The following is a 26265-nucleotide window of genomic DNA, read 5'->3' as shown; positions in this document are numbered from 1 at the left end:
ATCGAAACGACAAAATATTAAAGTGTCTACATTAAAAAATATTAAAGTATAAGAGTTCAATTAATTTAAAATTATATAATTTAGGAATGTATTTGAAATGACAAAAAATTTAAGTATTTAAATAAAAAAATACAAGTACATAAATCAAAATATGCATTTAGCTATTTTTAAATTATATGACGTGAATATTTGGATTCACAAGTCCATACTATTTACCTCTTTCATCATTAAGTTTACTAAGGTAGCTTTCACTTTTATCCCAATTGAACAACTATTTGTAACAACTTATTTTGTCGCCTCATATTTGCCTTTGTCTCAATGGATGAAATGTAACATATTTTATTCTCTATTTTTTCCTCTAGTAGATGTTGATTTTTGGTTTCTCAATCCAATTAATTCTAGTGGAGTTTAGGTTTTTTTTTTTTTCTCTTATATTCCATCTCTCACTTTTTTTTTTTCATTCTTTGTATTAGCACTAGAAGATCTCTAAATCTCGATCAAATAATGGATGAAGTTCACCATTAGTGTTTGATGGTTAAATCAAGCTACAATTGCTGATGTTTAATTCTCTAATGATGTGATTGGGATTACTTTGCTTCGATTGAACCCTAATAATTAATTATTGATGTTCAATTAAATCTCTATACATAAAATTGAACTTTAACGATCGAGTTAATTTTTTAATTTTAGACTTTAAATATGCTTAGAATGCACGGGAACAGGGATTGATGATATATATGGAACGAGAGAAGAAAAATAATAATAAAATAGTTAATTTGCTCTATTTTTAAATGTTGGGGATGTCATTGTAATTTGTCACAACCAAGGTTTTGTCAATTGAATTTAGCCTTTCCTTAGAGGCAGTTTTTATAATTTACCCTTATTTTTAATTGATTATGTGCTCTTTTTTGTTTTGTTAAAACAACAAAAACTGCATATTTGATTTAAAAATATTTTCATTTCTCAAAATTAAAAAATAAAAAAGCGTTTCATATATTTATAACAAATTATTAAAATATTAAAATCACTTTTAACTGACTAAAATATCATTTACTATAGAAAATTGTTAGTTGATCGCATATGCTATATAGGTGAAAGGGGTGGCTAATCGGTTGAGTGGAAATAAAAATACGAGTTTAAAAATATTTGATTTTGAATTTTTAAAACAAAAAAATATTTATTTTTACTTGAATTAAAATAATCTATTATATCAAAAAAGTTAAAATAATATGGAAAACGTTATTTTTTTATATTTAATATCATTCTTCAAAATATATGTAAAATCAATATTAATGATCCATATTTTTAAAACATTAAGAATAACTCTTATATTTTCGGCCTTTATTGTAATACACCTAACATATCATAAGTATTTAGGGATTTTACAGACCATGCTACTTGAACATAGAGACATACAAAAAGGGTTATCGAAATACGATAAAATAACAAAAATACCATCGCACAAATTGCAAAACGGCTTCCCTTTCCAATCGTCTCTCATATCTTTCTTTTCATAATCACCTCTAAGGACTGTTTGTTGCCGTCTCACATCTCGTGCGTCAATTATTGTTGCATTTTCCCTCTCTGCAGCGAGAATGATGCAACTCTGATCAGTGCGCAAGAGATGAGGCGACAGAGGAAAGTAAAAACAGATGATAGTTGGAGATGGCTGTAAAAAATGAAGAGAAAGAAGAGATGACTAAGGAAGGAAGAGTAAATTTATAATTATATGAGAGATATTTTCGTCATTTAAAACCATATAACTCAAAGTATAACTTTAGATGTACCGATAGCATTTTCTTTACTTTCAATAACAATAAGAGAAATTTTATTCACAATCAAATTTTTACTCTTCGCAGCTATAAGTAAAAAAAATATTATAATTACTCTTAGTAACTACTTTTATTACTCTTCACTGTCACTTATATTCTAAAATTACCCTCTTTCGCATATCTCATACCTCGCGCACATCCACAATCCACACATCGCCTTCTTTACTCGTCGTCTCTTTCACTACTCTGTCGCCTGCTGTTTGTTTGTCGTCGGAGTTATCTCATCTCACTAGAATTTTCAGGTAATGAATTTGATTTTTTATTTTACAACTGGTTTAAGTTCGAAGGTTTCAGTGCGATTGTCGAGAAATTCATGGTTCCCCGAACCTTATATTTTTAATTTTTATGTTTTATTTTTTAAAAAAGTATTCGACAAACCTAATTTTTAATTAAATAGTGTTGATTAACATTTTTTTTTATACTTAATTTTTGTATCTAAGTATTGCACTTGAATAATTTAATTTAAAAAAAACAAAAACATATTTTTTATACTTTATTTTATGTAAAAAAAATATATTTTTTACATAAAATATGTTTTTTATCTAAGTATTGCACACGAATAAATATATATTTAAAAAATAATAATATTTTATGTAAGTATGGATTTCCCGAACCCGTGGATTCAGGAAATCAGTAGTTCTGCGAACTCAAGGGTTCGGGGAACACATCTTTAATTTTTTTATTTTATGTAATTATTTTTCAAATGTATTTTTTAATTAAATATTTTTTATTAACATGTTTTTTTATACTTAATTTTTTTATCTAAGTATTGGACTTGAATAATTTAATTTGTAAAAAAAATAAATGTATATTTTTTCATAAATTTTATTTAATATACGGGGAAATTGATAGTGACGATTTTTTTTTATATTTTAATTTTTTATAGTGATGATTTTACATCTTTAATTTTTTATATATTTTATTTTTTTATCCAATTATTTATAAATTAAAATAAAAAATATTTGTAATGTTTTCCAAATCCTAAGATTCGGGAAACATGGTTTTCCCCGATTCGAGGAAGCCCAAATTCCTTGAATCGGGGGGTTCGAGAATCACGGCATTCTCCGAACCTTAGGATTCAAAGAAGCCCAAATTCCACGAATCCTAAGGTTCGGAAAGACTTTCCCTAATGTTGGAGTTTAGGAAATATGATTTTCTAGAGTTTTTCGAATCCAACTTCCTGACCTCCTACAATAGATACTAATACATACATACATATATTATTATAATTTTCAAAACTTGTTTACTTAGTTATCCGTATAATAATTTGTGGTATTTTTTTTAGTAATTGTTATATTTCTCGTTAAACTCTACCTACATCGTCGTTGACATTTAACTGTAGTAATCTATGGCTAACTCTGACTGACTGAGTGAAAATAACTAAATAATGGTATACGTGAAACAATAGAAATAAGTGATCTCTCTGCTATGGCAAGGAGAAAATAGCTTTGCAATGGCGAGCATGAAATATTAAGAAATGAATTACAGAGTTTGACCGGTGAAATAATAAGAAATTGAGGCCTCCTGAATCCCAGGATTCGGGGCCTTTAGTGCGCCCTGGGGTTCGGTGGCCATTAAGGCGCTCGAACCCTGGAGTTCAGGAACCTTCAAGCGCCCCGAACCCCAAGGTTCGGGGGGGCCATGAACCTCGACAGCCATGGCCTGTCAATTACTGTATATATATATGTATATGTGTGTGTATATATACATATATTTATATTTGTGTATGTGGTGCATATGTAACTCTTGGAGTGTGTTTGATTGCAAGCATGAAACTTACATGGAAAGAAAATAAGTTTTAGGCAATTCAATTACTTATAAATTATTTACATAGAAATGATCAATTAAGGGTGTTTGACTACATTTTATTTTTCATAGAATTCTCTCCTCAAAAGCCATTGGTCTTCTCCCTCGACCTCCTCACCTGTCTGTGTGTGTCTCTCTCTCTCCTTCTCCCAAACCTACTTCTCTTCCTTGCCTTTTCTCATTGCCGTTGCAGTGACCATTGCTGTCGCCATCAAAGGTTGCAGCGACCGTCGCCATCGCAGGTTGCAACGACCTTCACCCCCTCGTCGTGACTGTCCATCTCTTTCTCTCTCCCCACTCATCCCAAATCGTTTATTCTCCCTGCCTCCCCCATCGCCGCCACCGCCGCTCTCTCTCGCTCTCTTACTCGCCCTCTCTCTCACTCACTCATTCTGTCAATCCATCTCCGCCTCCCGTCACCGACCAGTCCCTCAAGATGACATCATCGGCTAGCCCCTCAAAGCCGACATCACCCAGGCAATCCATTTTGTTTTTTGTTTCTCAAAGCCACTGGTCCATCATCTCTATTTTCTCGCCTGAAAACAATTTCTTTGCCTCCCATTGATTTTACAGTAAAAGTTGAAAAAGAGAGTCACGTGACTTTAAGTGGAAAAATATTTTATATGGAAAATTTGACTAATTAAACACTCTAAAAGCTATAATTTGAGTAAAAAATAGTCATTTTTCATGAAAAATGTCAAATCAAACAAGCCCTTAATGTATATATATATGTGTGTGTGTGTGTTTGTGTATGTATGTGTGTTGTTTTACTATTATATTTTTATCTATTTTTTAATTTTTGACTGCATCGTATATGATATTTTGTATTATATTGTATTCGTTATGAATATGTGGGTGGCAGATAATTGATTGAGGGAGAAAATGGTTGACGATAAAAATGAGTTTTTAAAAATAAAAATTTTAAGTATATTAAAATATCACTGCGTAGAAACAAAATGTAATTACGAGTAGAATTTCTTAAGAATAATCATCAATCAAAGCCAAGAGGGCAGCCCCAGCGCGGTACGAACGATACAAACGAATCGAGTATCGGACTCTCGGCGATCTCTTGATTTCGGAATTCGGAGCACGAAGGAAGTGGGTCTGTACGTTTCCCGAGTATCTGTTACTGAATTTGCTGCTCTCACTCTCTCTTCAGAACCGTTTCTCCTTTTTCTCGCTCTAAAAGTCTACATGATTCTGTGACCTGGGCCGGCTTCGGGGCAGGGAAAGGAGTTGTGGCTTCTCGCTTCGACAATGTGAGTCGTTTCTCAGCCAGGGTTGACCTTTTATTTAGCGATTTTGGGGTTTTCTGTTGTTTGATCGTAGGGTTTTCGTTTTCGTGCTTATAATTCTAGGGTTAGCCGATGGTCCAGTGGATACTCGTGTTCTTCTTGTTGAATATGGCTTTGGCTTTCTTTTAAGCTGCAGTGGTGAACTAACTGTTCCAATTTATGTGGTTGAACGTAGTATTTATGAATTCAGCAATGGAAGGCTGGTCAAACACTTATCCCTCTCCAATTGCTGCCAAGGCTTCACGTTATAGCTCCAATGGTAATCCCCCCCCCTTTCTCTCTCTCTCTCTCTCTCTCTCCTGACTCTAGCATTTTTTTTTTTTGGGCGTATGAATCTATCCTTATCAGCTGTGGGTTAAGTTACGAGATGAAGGGTATGTTTGGAACTTGTGGAATGAAAAGGGAAGCTTGAAGGAGAGAGAAATTTGGAAAGTCATTATCCTCTTCTGTTTGGGGTTGCAAAGAAAATGAAATGAAATGAAAATTGCAATACAACAATCAATCAATCACAAGCCTTAATCCTACTAGATGGGGCAGGCCACATGAATTCTAAATCTCCAGCCATCTTTGTAGATGGCCACATCCCATGATATTTAATCTGACGTGTTTTATGTTGGATGTCGCCACTCAATCTTGAACGTTCTCTTTTAGGCTTTTTTTGAGAGAGAGTTCAAATGTAATGGAATCTATAATATTTTCTATTTCTTTAAAAGAGTAGGGGATGGAAAAGTAATGAATGTAAAATACTCTCTCTTTTGTTTGGGAGAGCTAAGAAATGGATGAAATGGAAAAATATTAAATAATAAATTACAATTAGTACCATCTTAATGTAAAAATAGCTTTTTGTTAAGTTAAGGACAAATATGAATCTTTATAAAGTTATTAAGGTTTATGTTGGCGACACACAAACATGGAGGTTTTCATCCATTCCCATTCTGTTCAATCCTCCCTAATTTAAGGAAGACAAAAAATAAAGTTTTCTAGAAGAATGGTTGGAAACACATTGATTTTCATTCACAAATGGGAGTACCCTCTTCCACCTTGTTTTGTTAGTCTATCCGTCTATCTCAAACACACTTTTACCTGGGCTTTGGTCTGATTGTGAATGGTAGGAACATCTTCAACATTAGAGGTTGAATGGATTATTCAGCACTATAACAACTTTATTTATAAAATAGAAGATCTCAAATGAGTGTCATTCTTTTTTCATTATATATATATGCAGTTTTATCCATGAAATTATGCTTATTTTCATTGATGTTTTGTGAATACATTTATCATTTGTGAACAGATTGGTTTTACAATGGACGGAAGAGGATGAGAACGCTTGGTGAAGAGAAGCTTCATGACAATAAAGGTTCGTCTGCGCATATGAGTATTGGATCTGCACGGAAGAAATCACGAGGTGCTTCACATGTTATTGATTATTCTGACCCATTTTCAGTGTCTAATTTGTTGGGGGACGTTGAATCTGGTAAATTTGGAAGTGTGACAAAAGACATGAAGGACCTTATTGCTCAGAGGACACAACTGCTGAATTCTTTTTTTGCCATGAATCCTACACTTACAAATGTGGAATGGAGAATGGGGGCTGAGGTTTCACAGGTGAACCATGTGGAATGGAGAATGGGGGCTGAGGTTTCAAAGGTGAACCAACCAGTTACTTCTCTGGCTCAGGAGGATGTCATTGACTTGGATGATGACAGTGTTGTCAATGATGTTCCAGCCAATCTTCCAATTGTTCCTGTTGTGGTTATTGATTCAGATGACGAAGTTATAGGAGATCAAAGATCCTGCAACCCATATCAGGAAATTGTCTTGAGGAAACCAGATAGGGAGTTCCTAATGAAGGATTTTTTTGTAAGTTTATTTTTATTTCTCCATTTGGTTTTGAATTCTTTACTGTTGTTAACAAATGCACTATTTTTTTGGCTGGAGCAAAATAGAACACGGACAAGAGGCAGATGCAGTACATATGGTTTTAACCAGTTTTACCTGTCAACCTATACATACAGTGAGAGAAATTCAGGGTAATGAGTTCAGAAGGAGTTTGTATTGATGGATGAAGAGTACGGATCACGGTGGATGTGTTACCGACACTGAAGTTCGTGTTGGAATTAATTATTTAGTGATATACTTTTGGGAGAGATGCTTCTTTGCTTTGTTTTCTCATGATGATACTTGTTACAAATAGGTGATAAATAGGTTATAGGTTGGCATGTGGTACTGGATTCATTGTTAATTGGATCAAACTTGCATGATTTGTTTCTTAAAAGGACTACATGCGCCAGTCCTGTAGCAATGTTCACATAATATGTTACATAAACCTTATCAGGTTACGCATCTGATAAGCAAGTCATTTTATGTTAAGGACCTTGATGCTATTAATAAAATGATTGTTTTGGGGTCACACATTTGGTGCAATTCAATGTGCTGACCTGAAAAGACCATACCTTGTTGGCACAATTTTTCCCTTAGCTGTTGGAGTCCTTTCGCTACTCTACAATATACTTCCTGACCTTTGTTCTTGAGGAATGCATTTTGCAAATCCAGATCTCTTTAACCTTGAGAATATCTTTATAATTCTGCAAAGCTGTGTTTTGTATTGATCTTAAAGTGGTGACTGGTGAATGGACTTGATGATGCCTTAGACTGATGTTAGACATGAGTAATTGCTAGTATCGCTGTTTTCAACCTTTGCATAAAAATCATGTGTGATACATATTGGTTCAATACTTTACATACAATATATTAATGCATAATTCCCGTTTTGTATGCTTAATTGACTAAGCATTTTCCATTACTCAAATAATGTGGTTGCTGCTAGTTGAACTGTTTTCTCAAACTTGGCAGCTAGGTCTTTTCGGCAATAGTCCCTTGCATTTTGTATGCTTGAATATAATAAGCAAATTGCTGGTGTAAGACTTGAGTGGACTTGTGGTAAAATGAACTGAGGGATATATTTAAGAGGCAGGCTTGGCTCATAATCCAAATACTTAATTTCATTAGCCAAATGGGCAAACTTTCTTGTTTCTTGGTTTTGATGTGCAGTTATCAATATATATTTACACACACACAAGAAGACTCTTGAGCCTTAGTGCAACATATAACTGTGGATTCTAAGTATAAGATATGTGATCACTACTCTCTTCCATGATATGTTTTGTATTGTCCTTTCAAAATTTCTGTGGTATGAAGTTTTATTACCCCCTGTCTTATCATGCGAATGACAAAAAGAGAGGAATGACTTTATTATGTTGAAAACCTTCTCTTGACGATTAAGTTAGCTTGTCTTGTTATTTTTCCTCTTTCCTTTCTATTTCAGCATTCTTTATTTGTATTTCAGCACTATAGCACACTACTTGTCATTCCATGTTGATATTCTGTGTGCTTTTGATGCAATAAAGATTGGAATTATTAATACATGATATCTACAGATTAGTTTAGTAAGATTGAGGGCAATGGTAAATACCATATACTAAAGGGCTGTTTAGTTGTGGAAAATGATTTCCAGTTTTCTATCTCCAATTTTCTATAAAATCTCAACTTTTCATTTTTCATTGAAAATTTGAAAAACGCATTCAAATGTTAGAAGTACAGAAAACTAATTTCCAATCTAGAAAGTTGGAACACATGTTCAAAAGAGAGAGGAGGGTTTTTTTTTTTTTTTTTTCCAGGTGTAACTTGTGTTAGAGAAGGAGATGGAGATAATCTGGGGAAATTTTTGTGGAAAACTGCATTTTCCAAATTTTCAAATTAGTAAGGAAAACTTAGAAAACTCATTTTAGGAGTTTTCCATGTTCAGTTCAAGTTTGGAAAACCGCATTTTCCAAATCTCTGTTTTCTATGTAGAACATTTTTGTATTTGAAACTAATTTTCCATTTTCTGTGGAGCAATTTTCCAGAAAAGTGGGGCTGTTTTCCACAATTGAACAGCCCCTAATTCTTGTTACATGAGAGATTGAATATTTTTGCCTTTTTTTTATTCAGTACTTTTGATTTCATTACCTTTCATTTTATTATATCAGCTAATTGCTGCTGTCACTGCATGTACAGAATATGGAAGATGCTAAAAGTCGAAGTTTGAAGAAAGACAAAGTAAGGCTTACGTCTGAAAATGAAGCTAGTAAGGACAAAGCTTCTGAAAATGAAACCAGTAGGGACAAAGGTGTTTATCTTGGGGTAAAGGATGATATGGAAATTGAGGAAGGTCAGCAAACTGGTTCTGATAATGAAGGTCTAGATGACATCTGGAAGGAGATGACTGTTGCATTAGAATGTTCCAAGGTACTTTGCATTATTATCTTCTATTCATCACCTGTAAAGGTTGAGCACGTATTCATCCAATTTAGTATCTAGATATTGATTGGCCTTCAACTGATGCTTGCTTCTTTCACCTGATGGCTGTAAGGCTTTTGCTTCTAAATTTGCTGCATGTTTATAGGACAAAGAATTTGTGACAGCTTCTTCAATAATTAGTCTATGAATGTTAATGCAGTGATGCTTCTGTTTACTTAGTTTTCAATTAATATTTTCTTGCTTGCATATTTAATATAATTAAAACATGCACACTCTCTTGTAGGTGTCTATTTGGACAAATATGTACTATTTACAAAGAACAGGCTATAAAGGGGCAATGTCTTTACAAAACAAGAACCTGTAGAGTCCTGCATCTACAAGAACAACCAACCAACCAACTTCAACCCCAACCAAGTAAAATGTGTTTTCTCTTTCTCAAATTATGAACGGTGAGAATGGAGCCATGTGATGCAGTTCTTCTAAAGAAGGCCATCCTGGGAAGCTTTCTCAATTACCACACAACTCTACAGTCCTAGAACAACAACAGCAATCACAAGCTACATTCTCCCCTTCTTCCCAGTAATATGCCAATCCTTGAGTAATCCAAGAAAGGGAATCATGGAGTCTATTTTGTTAGCTGCAAATGGTTAAGAATGAGACAGAATACTGAAACAGGGGAGAATCTTCTTGATTTGTCATTCACCCATCCATATATCAAAATCTCAGTTTTGTATTCACATAAAATAGGGCACATTTCTACCTTTAATAAACCTCTAAATGTCTTAGTACTCTTCTCTTGTAGGACTCTCTAATTTCTTAGACTCTTTCCATTCAGACTCTTGAATCTTTTAGAATCGTGTTCCATCACATCCTTTCAATTTTTTTGGTCATTTGTAATCATAATGCTACCCAGACTCCCGTTGAAGCACATTAACCAACACTCACTTTATTCCCAGCAATTACATTATGGTATTGTAAAATACCCTCTTGAGACCAGAATTGAGAATCCCTGACATAAATTTTTATCCCTGATCAACTCTAAGAGATCTGAGAATTCTTGCTGAGAGGCTCGTGCTCACACCAACTGTGGAGCCAAAAACTTTACCCTAGAGCCTCTAACTTTGAAAGATATAATATGATCCATATCTGTCCACATTTGTGTTATACCTTTCCAGACCCCTACACAGTAAGGAGTTGTAATGTGAAATAGATGACCAACCTCCCCCAATTGGCAATGGCACTTGTGTTTATCATTGGCCACTTCATTCCTCCACTAGTATTTCAGTTTGGTTGCAAATAAGGCTATGTTGAACATGCTAAGCTTCCTAATTCCAAGGCCACACCTCGACGAAGGTTCACAAATGTCATTCCGACTAACAAAATTCTTGACCCATCCCATGTCATGCAGAAGAAGTTTCTTTATGGCTTTTCTCATCTATTACCCATTCACATAGCTCTGTGAAAGGGATGTTGTATATGAGGGGATACTAGATACAATACTCTTAATAAGAATGTTTTCTCCTTTTTAGAGATATTCTCTTTCTATTAGACTATCTTCCTTTCAAATATTTTGACCAAGATGTTTCTTAATTGAGCTACTTAGATGGAAAGCAATATGGGTTTCAGAGTCTTTTTCATTTTTGATTTTTGTGTTTATTTAATTTTTAAGGTTAAGCCTCGTTTAGGCTAGTTAAATACATTTAGCAATTGCTTTGCTGGCTAATTTACTCAATACCTTTAGAGATTAAAGGGGAAAAGGTAACAGATCAAGGACATTTCATTTACGCTTAGGGGTGGTAATTAGTGTTAACATGTCGTGCTCATGTTGTGTCATCACTTGAGTATTCGTACAAATGGGTTGACGAGAATACAACATGACTAATTAATTATGTCAAAAAACTAAACACGAATGTGGCTGTCACGACCCGAGGGTCTAATTTTTTTTTTTTTTGAAATTTCAAATGTAATGGCATGAGCCAATAGAATTAGTTGAGGGCAACATTACCAGTCTACCCCTCGGTATAGTTATAATTGCAGGAAAAAGCCTATAAAAGGCTTAGCTACGTGAGGATGGGAATTCATGAGTGAAAATAACATTGAATTCTTTCCCTCTCAAATTCTCTCTACTTTCAAACTCTCTTCAAATTCTCTCTCTCTCTCTCTCTCTCTCTTCTAATTGTTTTGAAATTCACATCTCATTCATGAGGCTTGACATTGTGGTATTAGAGCTGATCATCATCAGCTGTGATTTCGACGTAGAACAGGCTGTGATCCGATAGCTTACAGTCGGCGGCAATTGAATTGCGATCAAAACAGAGACGGTAGATCAAATGGTTGAGGTCACCAGATTGAAACAACTAGAGAACCGTATGGAAGTGATGGAGTTTGGGATGTCCCAAACTCAGGAGGCGGTGTCTTAGAGTAGAGAGGAGGTGCGAGCAATTTGTGATGAATTGCGGGAGGATATGGTGTCATCCAGGGATGGAGTTCAAAGAGAATTGGCAAGGCATAGGGAAACACTGGATCAACGGATTAGCAACGTGATTAGCATGCTGTCCACGCTCCCTCAATTCCGGTTACCATCGGAATTCCCTCCCCGTTTAGTTCTACTAGAGGTCGGTATGTTCAGTTAGGGAATCCTTGCTATACCTCAAAGGGTACCAGAGGCTGGGAATTTGCAATATGAAGATACTAGTGACTAGGTAAGAGAATTCAATTCCCCTAGATCTAGCCAAGGATCAATGCCGAGGCTAGAGATTCCTTTGTTTGAAGGATCCAAACCACGTTGGTGGATCTGTAGGTGTGAGGTTTTTTCAGTACCATAACATTAGAGAATCAGAGGATCACCTTGCTACTGCCTATCTAAATGATGTGACTGATGCCTGGTACCAAGGATGGTCTAGATCTAGGGGTATGGGGGCAAGATGGATTGATTTTGTGGAAGAATTGTGCATCCGCTTTGGGGAGAGGAACATGGCAGATGTGATTGAGGAATTTAACAAGCTTAGACAAGAAAGGACGGTCACTGAATATCAAGAGAAGTTTGAGGAGTTGGGGGTGTTGATGTGGAATGCTCAACCCACCCTCACAGATCAATACTTTGTTTGTAGCTTTATTAGTGGCCTTAAGGATGAATTAAGGTCCATGGTGAAGATGATGATGCCTACCACCATGAGAGAAGGGGCATAAAAGGCACGATTACAGGAATTGACACTAGAGGCAATGTTCAAGAGGAACAAACCTGTGCCAAGGGCACCCCCAGCTGTTGGCCACTTAACAAGAGGGAACTCTAAAGCTCTAATGCCTGTTGTGGCTTCAGGTGGACCTAAGGGGAGCTCTAACCAATCTGCAAATAGGATCACTACATTGGAACATAGAAGGATGTTGGGATTGTGTTATAGGTGTGGTGATAAATACAACCCCGGGCATCAGTGTAAGAGACACTTGCTCAATATGGAAGGAGAGGATGAGAAAGAGAATGAAAAGAATGTAGAAGAAGAAGAGGAAGAGAAAGGGGAAATGGTAGAGGATGCACCTGAGTAGGAGTGGGGTTAGGAAAGGGGTGAAATATCCTTTCATGCACTCAGGGGAGGCCCTACTGATAATTAAGGTTAGAGGGCAGGTGGGAAAGAAGAGATTAATGGTGCTTATAGACAATGGCGGCACCCATAGTTTCTTGAATGAAGCTACAACCACTTAATTGAAGTGTAGAATGACTCATACCACCCCATTGTCAGTGACTGTAACCAATGGACACAAAATGTATAGTCACTGTAAGTGTGCTGATTTTAGATAGATGATGCAGGGACATGAGTTTAGGGCTGACCTAAGGATCCTAGAGCTGGGGGGTTGTGATATTGTGTTAGTGGTGGACTGGATGAGGATAGTTAGCCCATTAACATTCTACTTCAACAAACTAAAAGTGATTGTAGAGATGGAGGGTGTTGAAACATTTGTATTAGATTAGCTTGAGAGTCTCAGGAGGGCATTTAAGTCAGGGGTGTATTCAGTATTTACTTGGTTGTTTCTTCTAGAAAGTTTGTTAGTTATAACAGCTGGTCATGTCTTGTTTGGTCCGCTCCTTATGTTCTATAAATAGGGGGTCGTGAGGTCTCTTTGACATTCTATTTTCATTCTATCTTGAGAGAGCTATGCGAGTATGTGCCGTGTGAGAGAAAAGCTGTTGAGTGCTTTGTAATTGAAACAAGCTTGAGATAGCTGAAAAAGCTTGAATAATTATCCTATAGTCACAAATAAAATATATACACTCTAGCTGCTAATAATTCTCCTACAATTTAGGAGAAGATATAAACTATCTACTTCCTAGAAACTAGCAAATTTTATCTCCTAAAACTTAGGAAATAAATTCAAACTTATACAACAATATCTACAATTTAAAATACAACATTTAAACTCTTGGAATTATCTATTTTTAAACTGGAGCAGCTTCTAGATGATCTCCCGATTCTTCTTATCACTTTTTTCGAGTTTCTCCAACAGTAATCTTGGGTTAACTTTGTATCGCCTAGGGATAGGGCTGTGAGAGAGTGTTCGACAGTGCATGTAATGGTTCTTGTGATTCAAGATAGTGGAGAAGAGGCCTAAGACAGTTTGGATGTAGGTTTCTGCCAAGGGAACTGAATCAGGATAAACTTTTGTGTCTTTGTGTGTATAGTTTATACTGTTATTCTTCATTTCTTGTTCTATCTGTTGTCTATTTACTTTTGAGGGTTGAGTGTTTGAATTAGTGAGGCAGAATCTGGGATAATAGAGGGCAAGAAGCTGACACTTGTAGGTAGCTTGGAACAGGGAGAATGCAAACTGATTAAAGGAAGCAAGTTGTAGAAGTTGATACAAAGAAAAGGGGGGCAGATTACACAACTTTATTCAATCCATGCTGTGGAATGGGATGGAGCATAAAAGGAGGGTGAGGCTCAACTAGTGGGGAAGGAGGAATCCAACTCAAGTTCTTCTTAGGTACCTACTTTAGATCGCTTACACTTACTTTTGGAGGAATTTAAAGATCTGTTCAATGAACCTAATTCCCTACCTCCCCAAAGACCCTTGGACCATGCCATACCCCTCAAACCCCAAACCACCCTAGTTAACATATGAGCATATCGTAACTTACCCACAAAAAAATGCAGAAATTGAGAAACAAATTTCTAACATGTTGGCCACCTCTTTTATTCAGCCTAGCCAAAATTTTTTTGCATCCCTCGTATTGCTTGTGAAGAAGAAGGATGGTTCTTGGAGATTGTGTTAACTACCGTCAACTCAACTTTCATACCATCTGTCAGATCTTAAAGGATTTGATGAGAATTCTTGGGAATTCTCTGAAGAATTTTGGAGAATGAAAGAACAGAGAGAGAATGGAGAAGAAAACGAGAGAGAGAGAAAAAAAATGAGAGGAAAATAAGAGAATGATTCAATTCAATATCTGGATGCCTCCTTACATGTGCTTGTGTCCTTTATATAGGATCCTGCAATTACATTCCCGCCAATCATCTTATTTACATAGTTACCCTCTTCTAGAGTTAGCTAGTTGCTTCCCTCAACTACCGCATGTATATGCTCCCCCTTTTACACAGTATTTCTACTTCTACATATTAGGGCCGTGACAAATTCCCCTCGGCTTGAGATAATTCTTATCCTCAAGAATGCTAAGCAGGTTGGCTGCTTGAGGGAATTGCCTTATCAGGTCAGGCAAATATTCCCAGGTGCTGCTATCAGGGGATAGGTTTGACCATTTCACCAGCACTTGAATGATAAGGGGCCCCGTGCTTGTATAGTACTCGGCTGTCTAGGATAGAGTTGGGAACCGTCGTGACATCTGTCTCGACAGAGAGTTGTGGTAAACTGGAGGATGTCTGTTGTGTTCCCATTGATCTTTTGAGTAGAGAGACGTGGAAAACCAGGTGAATTCTGGATCCTTCAGGGAGCTGTAGTTGGTATGCTACATTTCCCACCTTAGCTTCAATCACATAAGGCCTGTAATACCTGGGGCTTAGTTTGTTTACTTGACCCTTAGCAATGGCCTTAAGGTGGGCTGGTTTGACTTTGAGGTATACTCTTTCTCCCACAATGAACTCCCTTTCGCTTCTCTTCTTATTAGCGTACTGCTTCATACGATTTTGGGCCAATGCCAGCTTTTCTTTGAGCTGTTGTAACACTCTCTGTCTTTTCTCCAAATATGCCTCTACAGTGGCCACCGTGGTGTGCTCCCCCACTGCTGGAAGTAGTGGAGGCTGATGTCCAAATAATGCTTCGAAGGGGGTTCTTTTGATAGATGCATGGGGTTCGTATTGTACCACCATTGTGCCAGGGAAATCCACTTATGCCACCCTTTAGGATGCAAGAAACACAAACACCTCAAATAGCCTTCCACACATTGATTGACCCTTTTCGTTTGGCCATCCGTTTAAGGGTGGTACGTTGTAGACATTTTAAGCTTCACTCCTAGGGATTTCATTAGTTCCTGGCAGAACAAACTTGTAAAGATCTTGTCCCTATCTGAGATTATCGACCCGGGAATCCCATGCAGTTCATCACTTGATCCAAGAATGCTCTAGCTACTTCTTGGGCTGAGTAGGGTTGGGTTAGGCCAATGAAGTGTGCATACTTAGTGAACCGGTTCACCACCACTAAGATGCAGTCCCTCCCTTCTGACTTAGGAAGACCTTCAATGAAATCCATACTTATGCTCTCCCAAGCTTGTGCAGGTATGGGTAAGGGCTATAATAAGCTTGGCTGAGCCACAGTTTTATATTTGCATATGCTACACACGTCACACGCCATCACATACTCGGTCACATATCGTTTGAGGTGGGGCCAATAAAAAATTTGCATCACCTTATGATATGTGTTCTGAATTCCCAAGTGCCCTCCCACTGACGACTCATGAAGGGAACTCAATATCTTCTTTCTCAATTCCTCGTTTTCCCCAATTATGACTCTACCTTTGTACCTCAATATCCCTTGATGCAATGTGTACCCTGGTTTTCCCTCGGGACTTAAAATCAACTGCTCCAATAACTCTTTCAATTTGTCGTCTCCTTCATAGCTTGCCTCAACTTCCCGGTACCATTCGGGGGTGACCACAGTAAGGGTGGCTGCTTCTCCCTCTTCTGGGCACATCTAGATAGGGCATTAACAACTACATTTTCTCTTCCCTTCTTCTATTGTATGCTGTAGTCGAGACCCATCAGCTTAGACATTCCGTTCCTTTGAAGGTGGGTATGAAGCTTTTGCTATAACAAGAATTTAAGACTCTCGTGGTTAGTTCTAATTATAAACTGACCTCATTCCAAATAATGTCACCACCTTTCAACTGCCATTATCATTGCTAGGAGCTCCTTTTCATATACACTTAGTCCCAGATGCTTAGGAGACAAGGCCTGACTAAGATAAGCCAACGGTTTCCCTTCTTGCATCAACATAGCTCCCGCCCCCGTGCTACATGCGTCAGTCTCCAGTATAAATGGCTTACTGAAGTTTGGTAGCCTAAGCACTAGAGCCTTGCTCATAGCCACCTTTAATTGTTCAAATGCCTTCTCCGCCTTTGGTCCCCAGTGAAATCCCTCCTTTTTTAACTGCTCTGTCAAGGGTTGACTGATAATACCATAATTTTTACAAATCGCCTATAGTACCCTGTCAAACTCAAGAAACCCCTCAAAGCCTTAATGTTGGTAGGCCTCAGCCAAGCCATCATAGCAACCACCTTCCTTGGGTCGGTACTCACCCTTGCTCCCGATATTACATACCCTAGATACTCACTTGCTTCTGACCAAAGGCACATTTGGACCTCTTAATATACAATTGGCTGTTTCTGAGAACCTCAAATGTAGTCCTTAGGTGTTTCAATTGTTGGCTGAAATTTGGGTTGTATATTAAGATAACCAGAATAAAGTGGCGAAGGTAAGGTTCAAAAACTTGGTTCATGAGTGATTGAAAAGTGGCTGGGGCATCAGGCTCACCAAAAACTCATAATGGCCGTGATGGGTTCTAAAGGCTATTTTGTGGATATCATCAGCATTCATGCGGATCTGATGATAGCTTGAGCGAAGGTCTAACTTGGAAAAATAGGTGGCAATCTTTAATTCATCGAGTAAGTCTTCGATGATGGGAATGAGAAATTTGTCCTTTATGGTTAAGGCATTAAGCTGTCGATAGTCTATACAAAAACGCCATCTTCCGTCTTTTTTCTTGACAAGGAGGACAGGGGAAGCGTACGGGCTTTGGCTAGGTCGGATTAAGGATTGTTGAAGCATGTCCTTAACCATTCTTTCAATTTCAGTTTTCTGGTGTGGGTGGTATCTGTAAGATCTGATATTAACGGGTTTAGAGTTAGGTTTAAAGTTGATTGAGTGATTAAAGGCTCTTTTGGGAGGTAGGGAATTAGGTTCTACAAATAGGTCCTCATACTTGGCCAAAAGCATATTAAGTTGGTGTAAGAATTGTACCTCTGATTTGTTTGAATTTATAGTGTGGGTGGCTATTTTCAGCTCCCCTTCTTGCCCCTTATCATCTTCCATCTCTTCTAGGGTCTGTATGGAGAATAATGTCATGGAACCAAGGCTGGCCCAGGCTAATTTTGTTGCGGATTTATTTACTTGCTGTTTCTCATTATTGTTCAAGTGTGATTCTCTTTTTTCCAGCTGTTAGTTAGTTAGAGAGAATGTCCAGTTGTAAAGGTGGCTAGGATAAGACAAAATAGTTTTTTTTATAAGGGCTGTGATCTGCTGTGCCAGCACCCTAGGACAAGCTATATAAGCTCAATCTTTCCTTGTATGAGATATCAATTATCAAAGAAAGAATACAGATCTGATTCTCTCTCAACTTCTCTCACTCACTCTCGCTCTCTCTCAACTTCTTCTTTTCTTCCCTCAGTTCTTTAGCTACCTCACCCGACACACATTGAACCAGGAGGCTGATTAGCGTCACATTCCATAACTGTGACAAATAATTGGGCTACTTGAGCTCATTTACTTCGGAGCATTCTCTGAAATTTCCTTCTTGTGATCATCTTGCACGTACCATTCTCTCTGCTACCAGTAAGGGTTAGCTTCTTTCCCTCATTTTCAAATGTTACTTCCATCCGATTGAAATCAAAGCTGATAGGGCTCACTTGTTTCATCCAATCCACCCCAAGTACTACATCGCAGCCCCCTAGCTTAAGCAACCTCAGGTCAGTCTTGAACAACTCCCCTTGCATCTCCTAGCAAAATCGAGTGCAGGCTGATTTGCTGAGCACCCTATGGCCATTAGCAACTGTCGCAGATAGTGATTGGGTCTTTGTTAGCTTGCATTGGAGCCTCTTGGCAGTACCCTCGTCCAAGAAACTGTGGGTACTCCCACTATCAATCAGGATCATCAGGCTCCCCTCCTAAACCCTTCCTTCCACTTTGATAATTTTATTGTTGGCTAGCCCCTTAAGGGCATGCAACGATATTTCTCCGTTATCATCCCTTGCTACTTCCATCACTTCTCTTACTCCATCTCCTTCTTCTTCTACTTCTTCATCCTCTCCTTCCAACAAGAGCAACTGCCTCTTGCATTGGTGTCCTGGGAAATATCGGTCACCACATCTGAAGCAGAGTCCTAGTTGTCTCCTTTGATCTGCTACCCTCCCAATCTGTCATGTTGAAGAAGGAACAAGTGCGGTAATTGTCATGCTTCTCTGCCCCGGATTCACCTTTACCAACTCCCTACTGTACCCTTTCACCATCGGTCCTGCCAGTCCTATATCGACTCCTCTGCTCTACTGCCTTTGCTTTCTCATGATGGCTTTTATCAGAACCTTTTGTAGCCTGGCATCCTCAATTGCCTGTTCCATCGTCGTAGGTCTTAACATCTTGACCATAGGTCTAAGCTTCTCACTTAACCCACTCATAAAGCTAAAGAGAAAGTAAGCTTCAAAGAGGTGGGGGTTTAGGGTGACCATTATTGATCTAAGCTCCTCGAATCGGGTCGGATAAGATTGCACTCCTCCTTCTTGTCTGAGTTTATTGAATTCCTCCACCACGTCCATTTTATTTCTATCTCCAAACCTCTCACACAGTTTCTCAGCAAACTCCTCCCATGGACATTCTTCTCTAGCTTACGACCACCCTTGGTACTAGGTGTCCCCTGCATCATTAAGGTAGATAGCCGCCAATGCTACCCGATGCTCCTCTAGAACATTGTGCCAACCAAACATCCGTTCACATTGTCTCACCCACTGCTTGGGATTACTCTCTTCAAACAGGGGAATATCTAATTTAGGCATAGGAAACCCCAGTTGATTAACTGTAATCGGTCCTTCCCACCTTAGATCTATCCCCGTATCCCTTTCTTCTCTTGCAACCACCTCAATTTCAGAGGGTCTGGCATTCCCATTCCTCACTCCTTGCTCGGTTAGCACTGGTTCATATCTTTCTCTAGCAGGAAATCAAGTGATAGACTTACCTGATTTTGGCGTATAAACATCACCATAAAATTCTGCAGTTGGTCTTTGATTTGAGCTCCAACTTCATCCCTGATTCCATCTAATCTTCTCCCCAGACCCCTTAACGATGCGCCCATCTTCTGATCCATTGCCATGATCGCTTCGTGATTGCGGTTGGATCCAATTTCCAACAACTCTACTCGAGCTTGCAAGTTAGTCACCGTCAAATGAAATTGGTGTACATGCGACTCCAAGTTCTTCATTCTAGTTCCCTCCGCCATGGCTGTTGTCGCTTCCCTTGGCCCATATTGGCTTTGATACCAAATTGTCAAATCTTAAAGGATCTGACAAGAATTCTGGAGAATGAAAGAACATAAAGAGAATGGAGAAGAAAACGAGAGAGAGAGAGAGAGAGAGAGAGAGAGAGAATGATTCAATTCAATATCTGGATGCCTCCTTACATGTGCTCGGGTCCTTTATATAGGATCCCACAATTACATTCCTGCCAATCATCTTATTTACATAATTACCCTCTTCTAGAGTTAGCTAGTTGCTTCCCTCAACTACCGCACGTATATGCTCCCCCTTTTACACGGTATTTCTACTTCTACATATTAGGGCCGCGACACCATCAGAAATAAATTCCCAATTCCCCTCATTGATGATTTGTTAGATGAATTGGCTGGAGCCAAAGTATTTTCCAAATTAGACCTTAGATCCATATATCATCAAATCCAGATGAAACCTTCAGACATACCTAAAATAGCCTTTTGAAGTCACCAAGGCTTGTATGAATTTGTTGTCATGCCTTTTGGGCTTACAAACACTCCAGCCACCTTCCAAGCCCTCATAAACCAAATCTTTATCCCATACCTTCGAAAATTTATCCTAGTCTTCTTTGATGATATCCTAATATATAACCCAAACTTGGAACAACATTTAACCCACCTTCATACCTCATTTGAGGTCCTTAGATATAATCAACTGTATGTCAAGTTATCTAAGTGTATTTTTGCTAAGAATGAGGTGGGATATTTGGGCATATCATTTCTGGTGAGGGTGTTAAAGTCGATCCTAGTAAGGTCACAACCATGGTGGAGTGGCCTAGACCTCTAACTGTGAAAGAGCTTAGAGGGTTTCTGGGTTTAACCAGGTACTACAGAAAGTTCATAAGGCACTGTGGGGTTGTTAGTAGGCCACTGATAGATCTTCTCAAGAAGGATGGCTTCCATTGGAACCCTCAAGCAGAGGCAGCATTCTTGGCACTCAAGAAGGCCATGACTCAAGCTCCTGTGTTGGCCTTCTCGGATTTTTCCAAACAATTTGCGGTAGAGATAGATGCTTGTGAGAAGGGGATAGGAGCAGTGCTAATGTTAGCTCCCTAAGGATCTAACGGGTAGTTCTTGATCAATAGATGGAGAGAGAGAGAGAGATATTGTGGAAGAGAAGAATGCAGAGCGAGAGAGAAAGAGAGAACAGATAGAGAAATTCAAAATTACTTGGGAATTTTCATAATAATCCGTGAAAGTAGGTCAATGATTTTTATAGCTGATTCTAACCTCCCCCATGTGCGGGTAACCGCCTACAGGAGCTGGGAATGTACTAGCTGCTAATGCAACAACAAACTTTGTTCAACCCTTTACAACATACTTACATCATATACTACCTTTCTTTTCTACTATATTTAATTACAACTACCTCCCCCCTTACATGTTAGTACATGACAATTACAACCCCCCCCCCCCCCCCCCCTCAAAATTTTCTTGTCCTCAAGAAATGTTGAGAAGGCTTGCTACCCTAGGAAACTACTTGAGGAGATTTGGAAGGTACTCCCAGGTATTATTATTTGGGTGAAGGTTAGACCATTGGACGACTTGATTGATGGGAGCCCCTTGCTTGTAGATTACCTTTCTATCCACGATAGTTGCAGGTTCTCTTATACTGTCGCTAGCATTAGAAGATGTAGGTAGGGTTGAGCTCATTGTCTGTGCTCCAATTGACTTCTTGAGAAGTGAAACATGAAACACCGGATGGATGTTGGAGCCCTCTAGCAGCTGCAGCTGGTAGGCCACATTACCCACCTTGGCGGTAATGGGAAATGGCCCATAGAACTTTGGGTTTAACTTTGAGCCAGGCTTATGGAGTACGACCCTCAAATGACTCGGTTGAAGCTTCAAATACACCACTTGTTCTTGTGCAAAGGCACATTTTGACTCCTTGATATACAATTGATTGATCCTAAGGACCTTAGAAGTGGTTTTTAGGTGATCAAGATGCTTGGCAAAGGATGGGCTATAAATGAGAATATCATCAAAAAACACTAAGATAAATTGGCACAAATAGGGTTAAAAAATATGGTTCATTAATGCCTGAAAGGTAGCTGGGGTGTTAGTGAGACCAAAGGGCATAACTAGGAATTCGTAGTGCCCTTGGTGGGTTTTGAAGGCTGTGAATATCTTCAAGCCTCATTCGAATTTGATGGTAGCCTGACCTAAGGTCTAATTTGGTAAAGACATTAGCACACTTAAGCTCATCAAGCAAGTCTTCCACAATAGGTATTGGGAACTTGTCCTTGATGGTTATGGCATTTAGTTAACGATAGTCAACACAAAACCTCTAGGAGGACCTAGAGGGACTCATACAAATGATACCAAGAGGAGAGAAAGTGATTATAGGAGGAGACTTAAATGGGCACGTGGGTAGAGACGGAAACGGCTATAGAGAGGTATATGGAGGGTATGGATTCGGAGAAATTAATAATGAGGGTAAGTCTATTCTAGATTTTGCTATGGCATATGGGCTCATTATAACCAATACTAGGTTTAAAAAACGGGACGAACACTTAATCACATATAAAAATGGCATATCAAGCACCCAAATAGATTACTTTCTCATGAGACAAGAGGATCGGTTATGTTGTAGGGATTGTAAGGTGATACCGGGAGAGTGTTCGACTACTCAACATAGACTTCTAGTATTTGACTTCCAAGTAAGAAATTGGAAGAGAAAAAATCACATAAAACAAAATCCAAGAATCAGGTGGTGGGATTTAAAATGGGAGAAACAACTAATCTTCAAAGAAAAATTAAGGGGCAGAGGGAATGGAATGGAGAAGGATAGACAAACCAAATGTGGAGAGAAATGGCTAATGCCCTAAGAAGCACGGCAAATGTAGTCCTTGGAGAGACAAATGGTAGAGCCCCTAACCTTAAGGAGTCTTGGTGGTGGAATGAAGAAGTACAATTGAAAATTAAAAATAAGAAAACTTGCTATAAGGCTGTATATCAGTACAACAATGAAGAAAATCAAAAAAATTATAAAAAAGTAAAAAAAGCAGCAAAAAGAGCTGTTAGTGAAGTAAGGTCAAAAGCATATGAGAATCTATATAAACGACTTGATACAAAAGATGGAGAAAGAGATATATATAAATTAGTTAAAGCAAGAGAAAGAAAAACAAGGGATTTAAATCAAGTGAAATGCATAAAAGATGAAAATTAAAATGTATTAGTGAATGAGGGAGCGATTAAGGAGAGATGGAAAGAGTATTTCACAAAATTATTCACTGATGGTGGCTACACAAGAGTTAGGTTGAGACATCTTAATAACTCCGAAGGGGATGTGAGATATACATTTTATTGATGCATAAGTTCAAATGAAATAAGCAAGCATTAAAAAAGATGAAAAATCATAAGGCGGTGGGACCGGATAATATACTAATAGAAGTATGAAATGCATGGGAGAAGAGGGCAATCTCCTGGCTAACGAAATTATTTAACGCAACCCTTAAATCAAAAAAGATGCCAGATGAGTGGAGGAATAGTACTTTGGTTCCTATATACAAGAACAAAGGAGATGTTCAAAATTGTGAAAATTACAGAGTAATTAAGTTAATGAGCCATACCATGAAACTCTCGGAGAGAGTAATAGAGCAGAGGCTCAGAAAAGAAACAGAGGTATCGGAAAATCAGTTTGGTTTCATGCCTGGTAGGTCAACAATGGAAGCTATATACCTACTGAGGCGCCTAATGGAAAGGTATCGAGATCATTAGAAGGACCTACATATAGTGTTTATCGATCTAGAAAAGGCCTATGATAAGGTCCTTAGAGAAGTATTATGGAGGGTTTTAGAGAAGAAAGGAGTTCGAATAACCTATATACAAGCCCTTAAGGACATGTATCATGGTGTAGAGACAAGGGTCAGAACATGTGGAAGGGACACTGAATCGTTTAAAATTACAATAGGACTACATCAAGGTTCTGCACTAAGCCCATACTTATTTGCCCTAGTAATGGATGAACTCACTAAAGATATTCAGACAGAGGTGCCATGGTGTATGCTATTTGCAGACGACATAGTGTTGGTGGATGAAACAAAAGAAGGAGTGAACACTAAGCTTGAGTTGTGGAGAAACAATTTAGAATCTAAGGGATTTAAATTAAGTAGAAAGAAAACATAATATATGGAATGTAAATTTAGTAAGAATGCAAGAGTGGAGGATGTTATAATAAGATTGGAAGACCAAATCTTACAAAGAAAAGACCATTTTCGATATTTGGGATCAATGATTCAAAAAGATAGAGAAATTCACGATGATGTCACACATAGAATTAAGGCAGGTTGGCTAAAATGGAGAAATGCATCGGAGGTGTTATGTGATGGTAAAATTCCATTAAAACTAAAAGAAAAATTCTATAGGATAGCTATAAGACCAGTCTTGTTGTATGGTTCAGAATATTGGGTAGTCAAATACCAGTATAAACAAAAGATGAGCGTAGCGAAGATGAGGATGTTAAGATGGATGTGCGGCTATACAAGAAAAGATAAAATTAGAAATGAAGTTATTCGTAATAAGGTAGGAGTAGTGCCAATCGAGGAGAAGATGAGAGAGACTAGACTAAGATGGTTTGGTCATGTGAGGAGACCAAGAGACGCTCCTGTGAAGAGAGTTGATGAAATTGAACAATTAGTTAAAAAAGAGGTAGAGACAGACTCAAGAAGATTTTGGGAGAGACATTAAAGTTTGATATGAAATATATGGATCTAAATGAAGATATGACAAAAGACAGAAATACATAGAAGTCTAGAATTCATGTAGTCGACCCCACATAGTGGGATAAAGGCTGAATATGTTGTTGTTGTTGTTAATAGCGGTGAGGTAAAAGGGTTGTGGCTGGGTTGGATAATCGATTTGTGCAACATGTCTTTAATGAGTCTTTCAATTTCAGTTTTTTGTCTTGGTGGGTAATAGTAGGACCTTACGTTGACAGGCTCTGTATTTGGTTTCAGATTAATACGATGATCAAAAGGTCTCTTGGGTGGTTGAGAGTTGGGTTCCATAAAAAGGTCCCTAAACTCAATTAAAAGTATATTAAGAAAGTCAAGTCTCTTGTCCCTTTCTTTGGGCATGAGAGTTGTTGTTCACAGTAACGACTATCTCCCCTTCTTGTTCTATACTGTCCTTTGTAGGCTCCAAGATGAATGGAGAATAGTTGTGCTACCTTGGTGAATTTATTTTTGAACATCTGTTGCAGCTTCTTACCCGAAATCATCTTGCATACCCCCACTTCATGATTACCTGTTAGGGTCTTCCTTCTTCCATCTTTCTCAAAAGTTACATCCATTTTATTAAAATCAAAGCTTATTGGACTTACCCTCTTCATCCAATCAACACCCAGTACCACATCACAACCTCCTAACTTGAGCAACCTTAAGTCAGCTGTGAAATCCTCCTCGTTCATCTCCCAATAGAATCCCTTGCACGATGATTGACTTAAAACTTTGCTGCCATTTGCAAATGTTACTGATAGGGGATGGGATTGAGTGACTTCACTCCTCTATCTCATTCCTATAACTTCATCCAAGAAGATATGGGTACTCTCGTTGTCAATGAGCAGCATTATGGGACAGTTGCTAGCTTTTCCTTCCACCTTGATAACCTTGTCGTTGGCCATCCCTTTTAAGGCATGTAATGAGATTTCTCCCCTATCTTCCCCATCAATCTTAGAGAGTTCCTCTTCTTCCTCTACATCGTCATCTTCTCCTTCTAGCAATAGCAACTGCCTTTTGCACGTATGGCCAAGGAAGTACTCGTCCCCACATTTATAGGACAACCCAGCTTGATGCCTTTGTTCCATCAATTTCTTCCATTTAGGATTAGGGGTGGTAGAGGGTAGGGCCAATACCCCCAGCTTGCCAACATTCTGTTCTCGACCTGCTAACCCCTTGTGATTACTCCTTTCACCTGGCTCCTCTGTTTTTTCATCAAAGCCTCAATAATCAACTCTTGTAGCCTCGCAATCTCAGCAGCCTGCTTAATGGTCTGAGACTGTATCATCTTCACTATTGGCCTCACTTCATCCCCTAGGCCACTAATAAAAGTCGAAACAAAGTATTCATTGGACAAATGGGGACTGCGCACCATCATTAAGGACCTTAGCTCTTCAAACTTGAGTTGGTAGGCCTGCACTGTTCCTGCTTGCTTGAATTTGTTAAACTCCTCAATTATATTCCTCATACTCCTATCCCCCAAATCTCTCACAGAGATCATCAACAAATACATTCCATGGACTTCCTTCCTTCACCGCACTCCAACCTTGAAACCATGCA

At 38.3% G+C, this 26265-nt stretch overlaps 1 protein-coding gene across 3 annotated transcripts in view; it reads left to right on the top strand.

Moving 5' to 3' along the window:
* Window positions 1-4615: 4615 nt before the first annotated feature.
* Window positions 4616-26265, top strand: part of LOC127805756 (protein CHROMATIN REMODELING 35) — a 32286-nt gene continuing 10636 nt past the window's right edge. Inside the window, exons 1-5 of one of the 3 annotated variants that reach the window (XM_052342537.1) lie at window positions 4616-4897; window positions 4997-5192; window positions 6225-6290; window positions 6378-6793; window positions 8990-9220. In XM_052342537.1, coding sequence (XP_052198497.1) covers window positions 5093-5192; window positions 6225-6290; window positions 6378-6793; window positions 8990-9220 — 813 coding nt within the window. In that variant the 5' untranslated portion in view covers window positions 4616-4897; window positions 4997-5092. Of the gene's footprint in view, window positions 4898-4996; window positions 5193-6224; window positions 6794-8989; window positions 9221-26265 lie in introns of all 3 variants that reach the window. The other 2 variants (XM_052342522.1, XM_052342530.1) reach the window with 2 other exon arrangements.

This window comes from Diospyros lotus, chromosome 1 (assembly GCF_014633365.1).
Source record: "Diospyros lotus cultivar Yz01 chromosome 1, ASM1463336v1, whole genome shotgun sequence".
Taxonomy (NCBI): domain Eukaryota; kingdom Viridiplantae; phylum Streptophyta; class Magnoliopsida; order Ericales; family Ebenaceae; genus Diospyros; species Diospyros lotus.
Note: the sequence above shows the minus strand (reverse complement) of the source record. Positions and strands in the feature narration are given on the sequence as shown.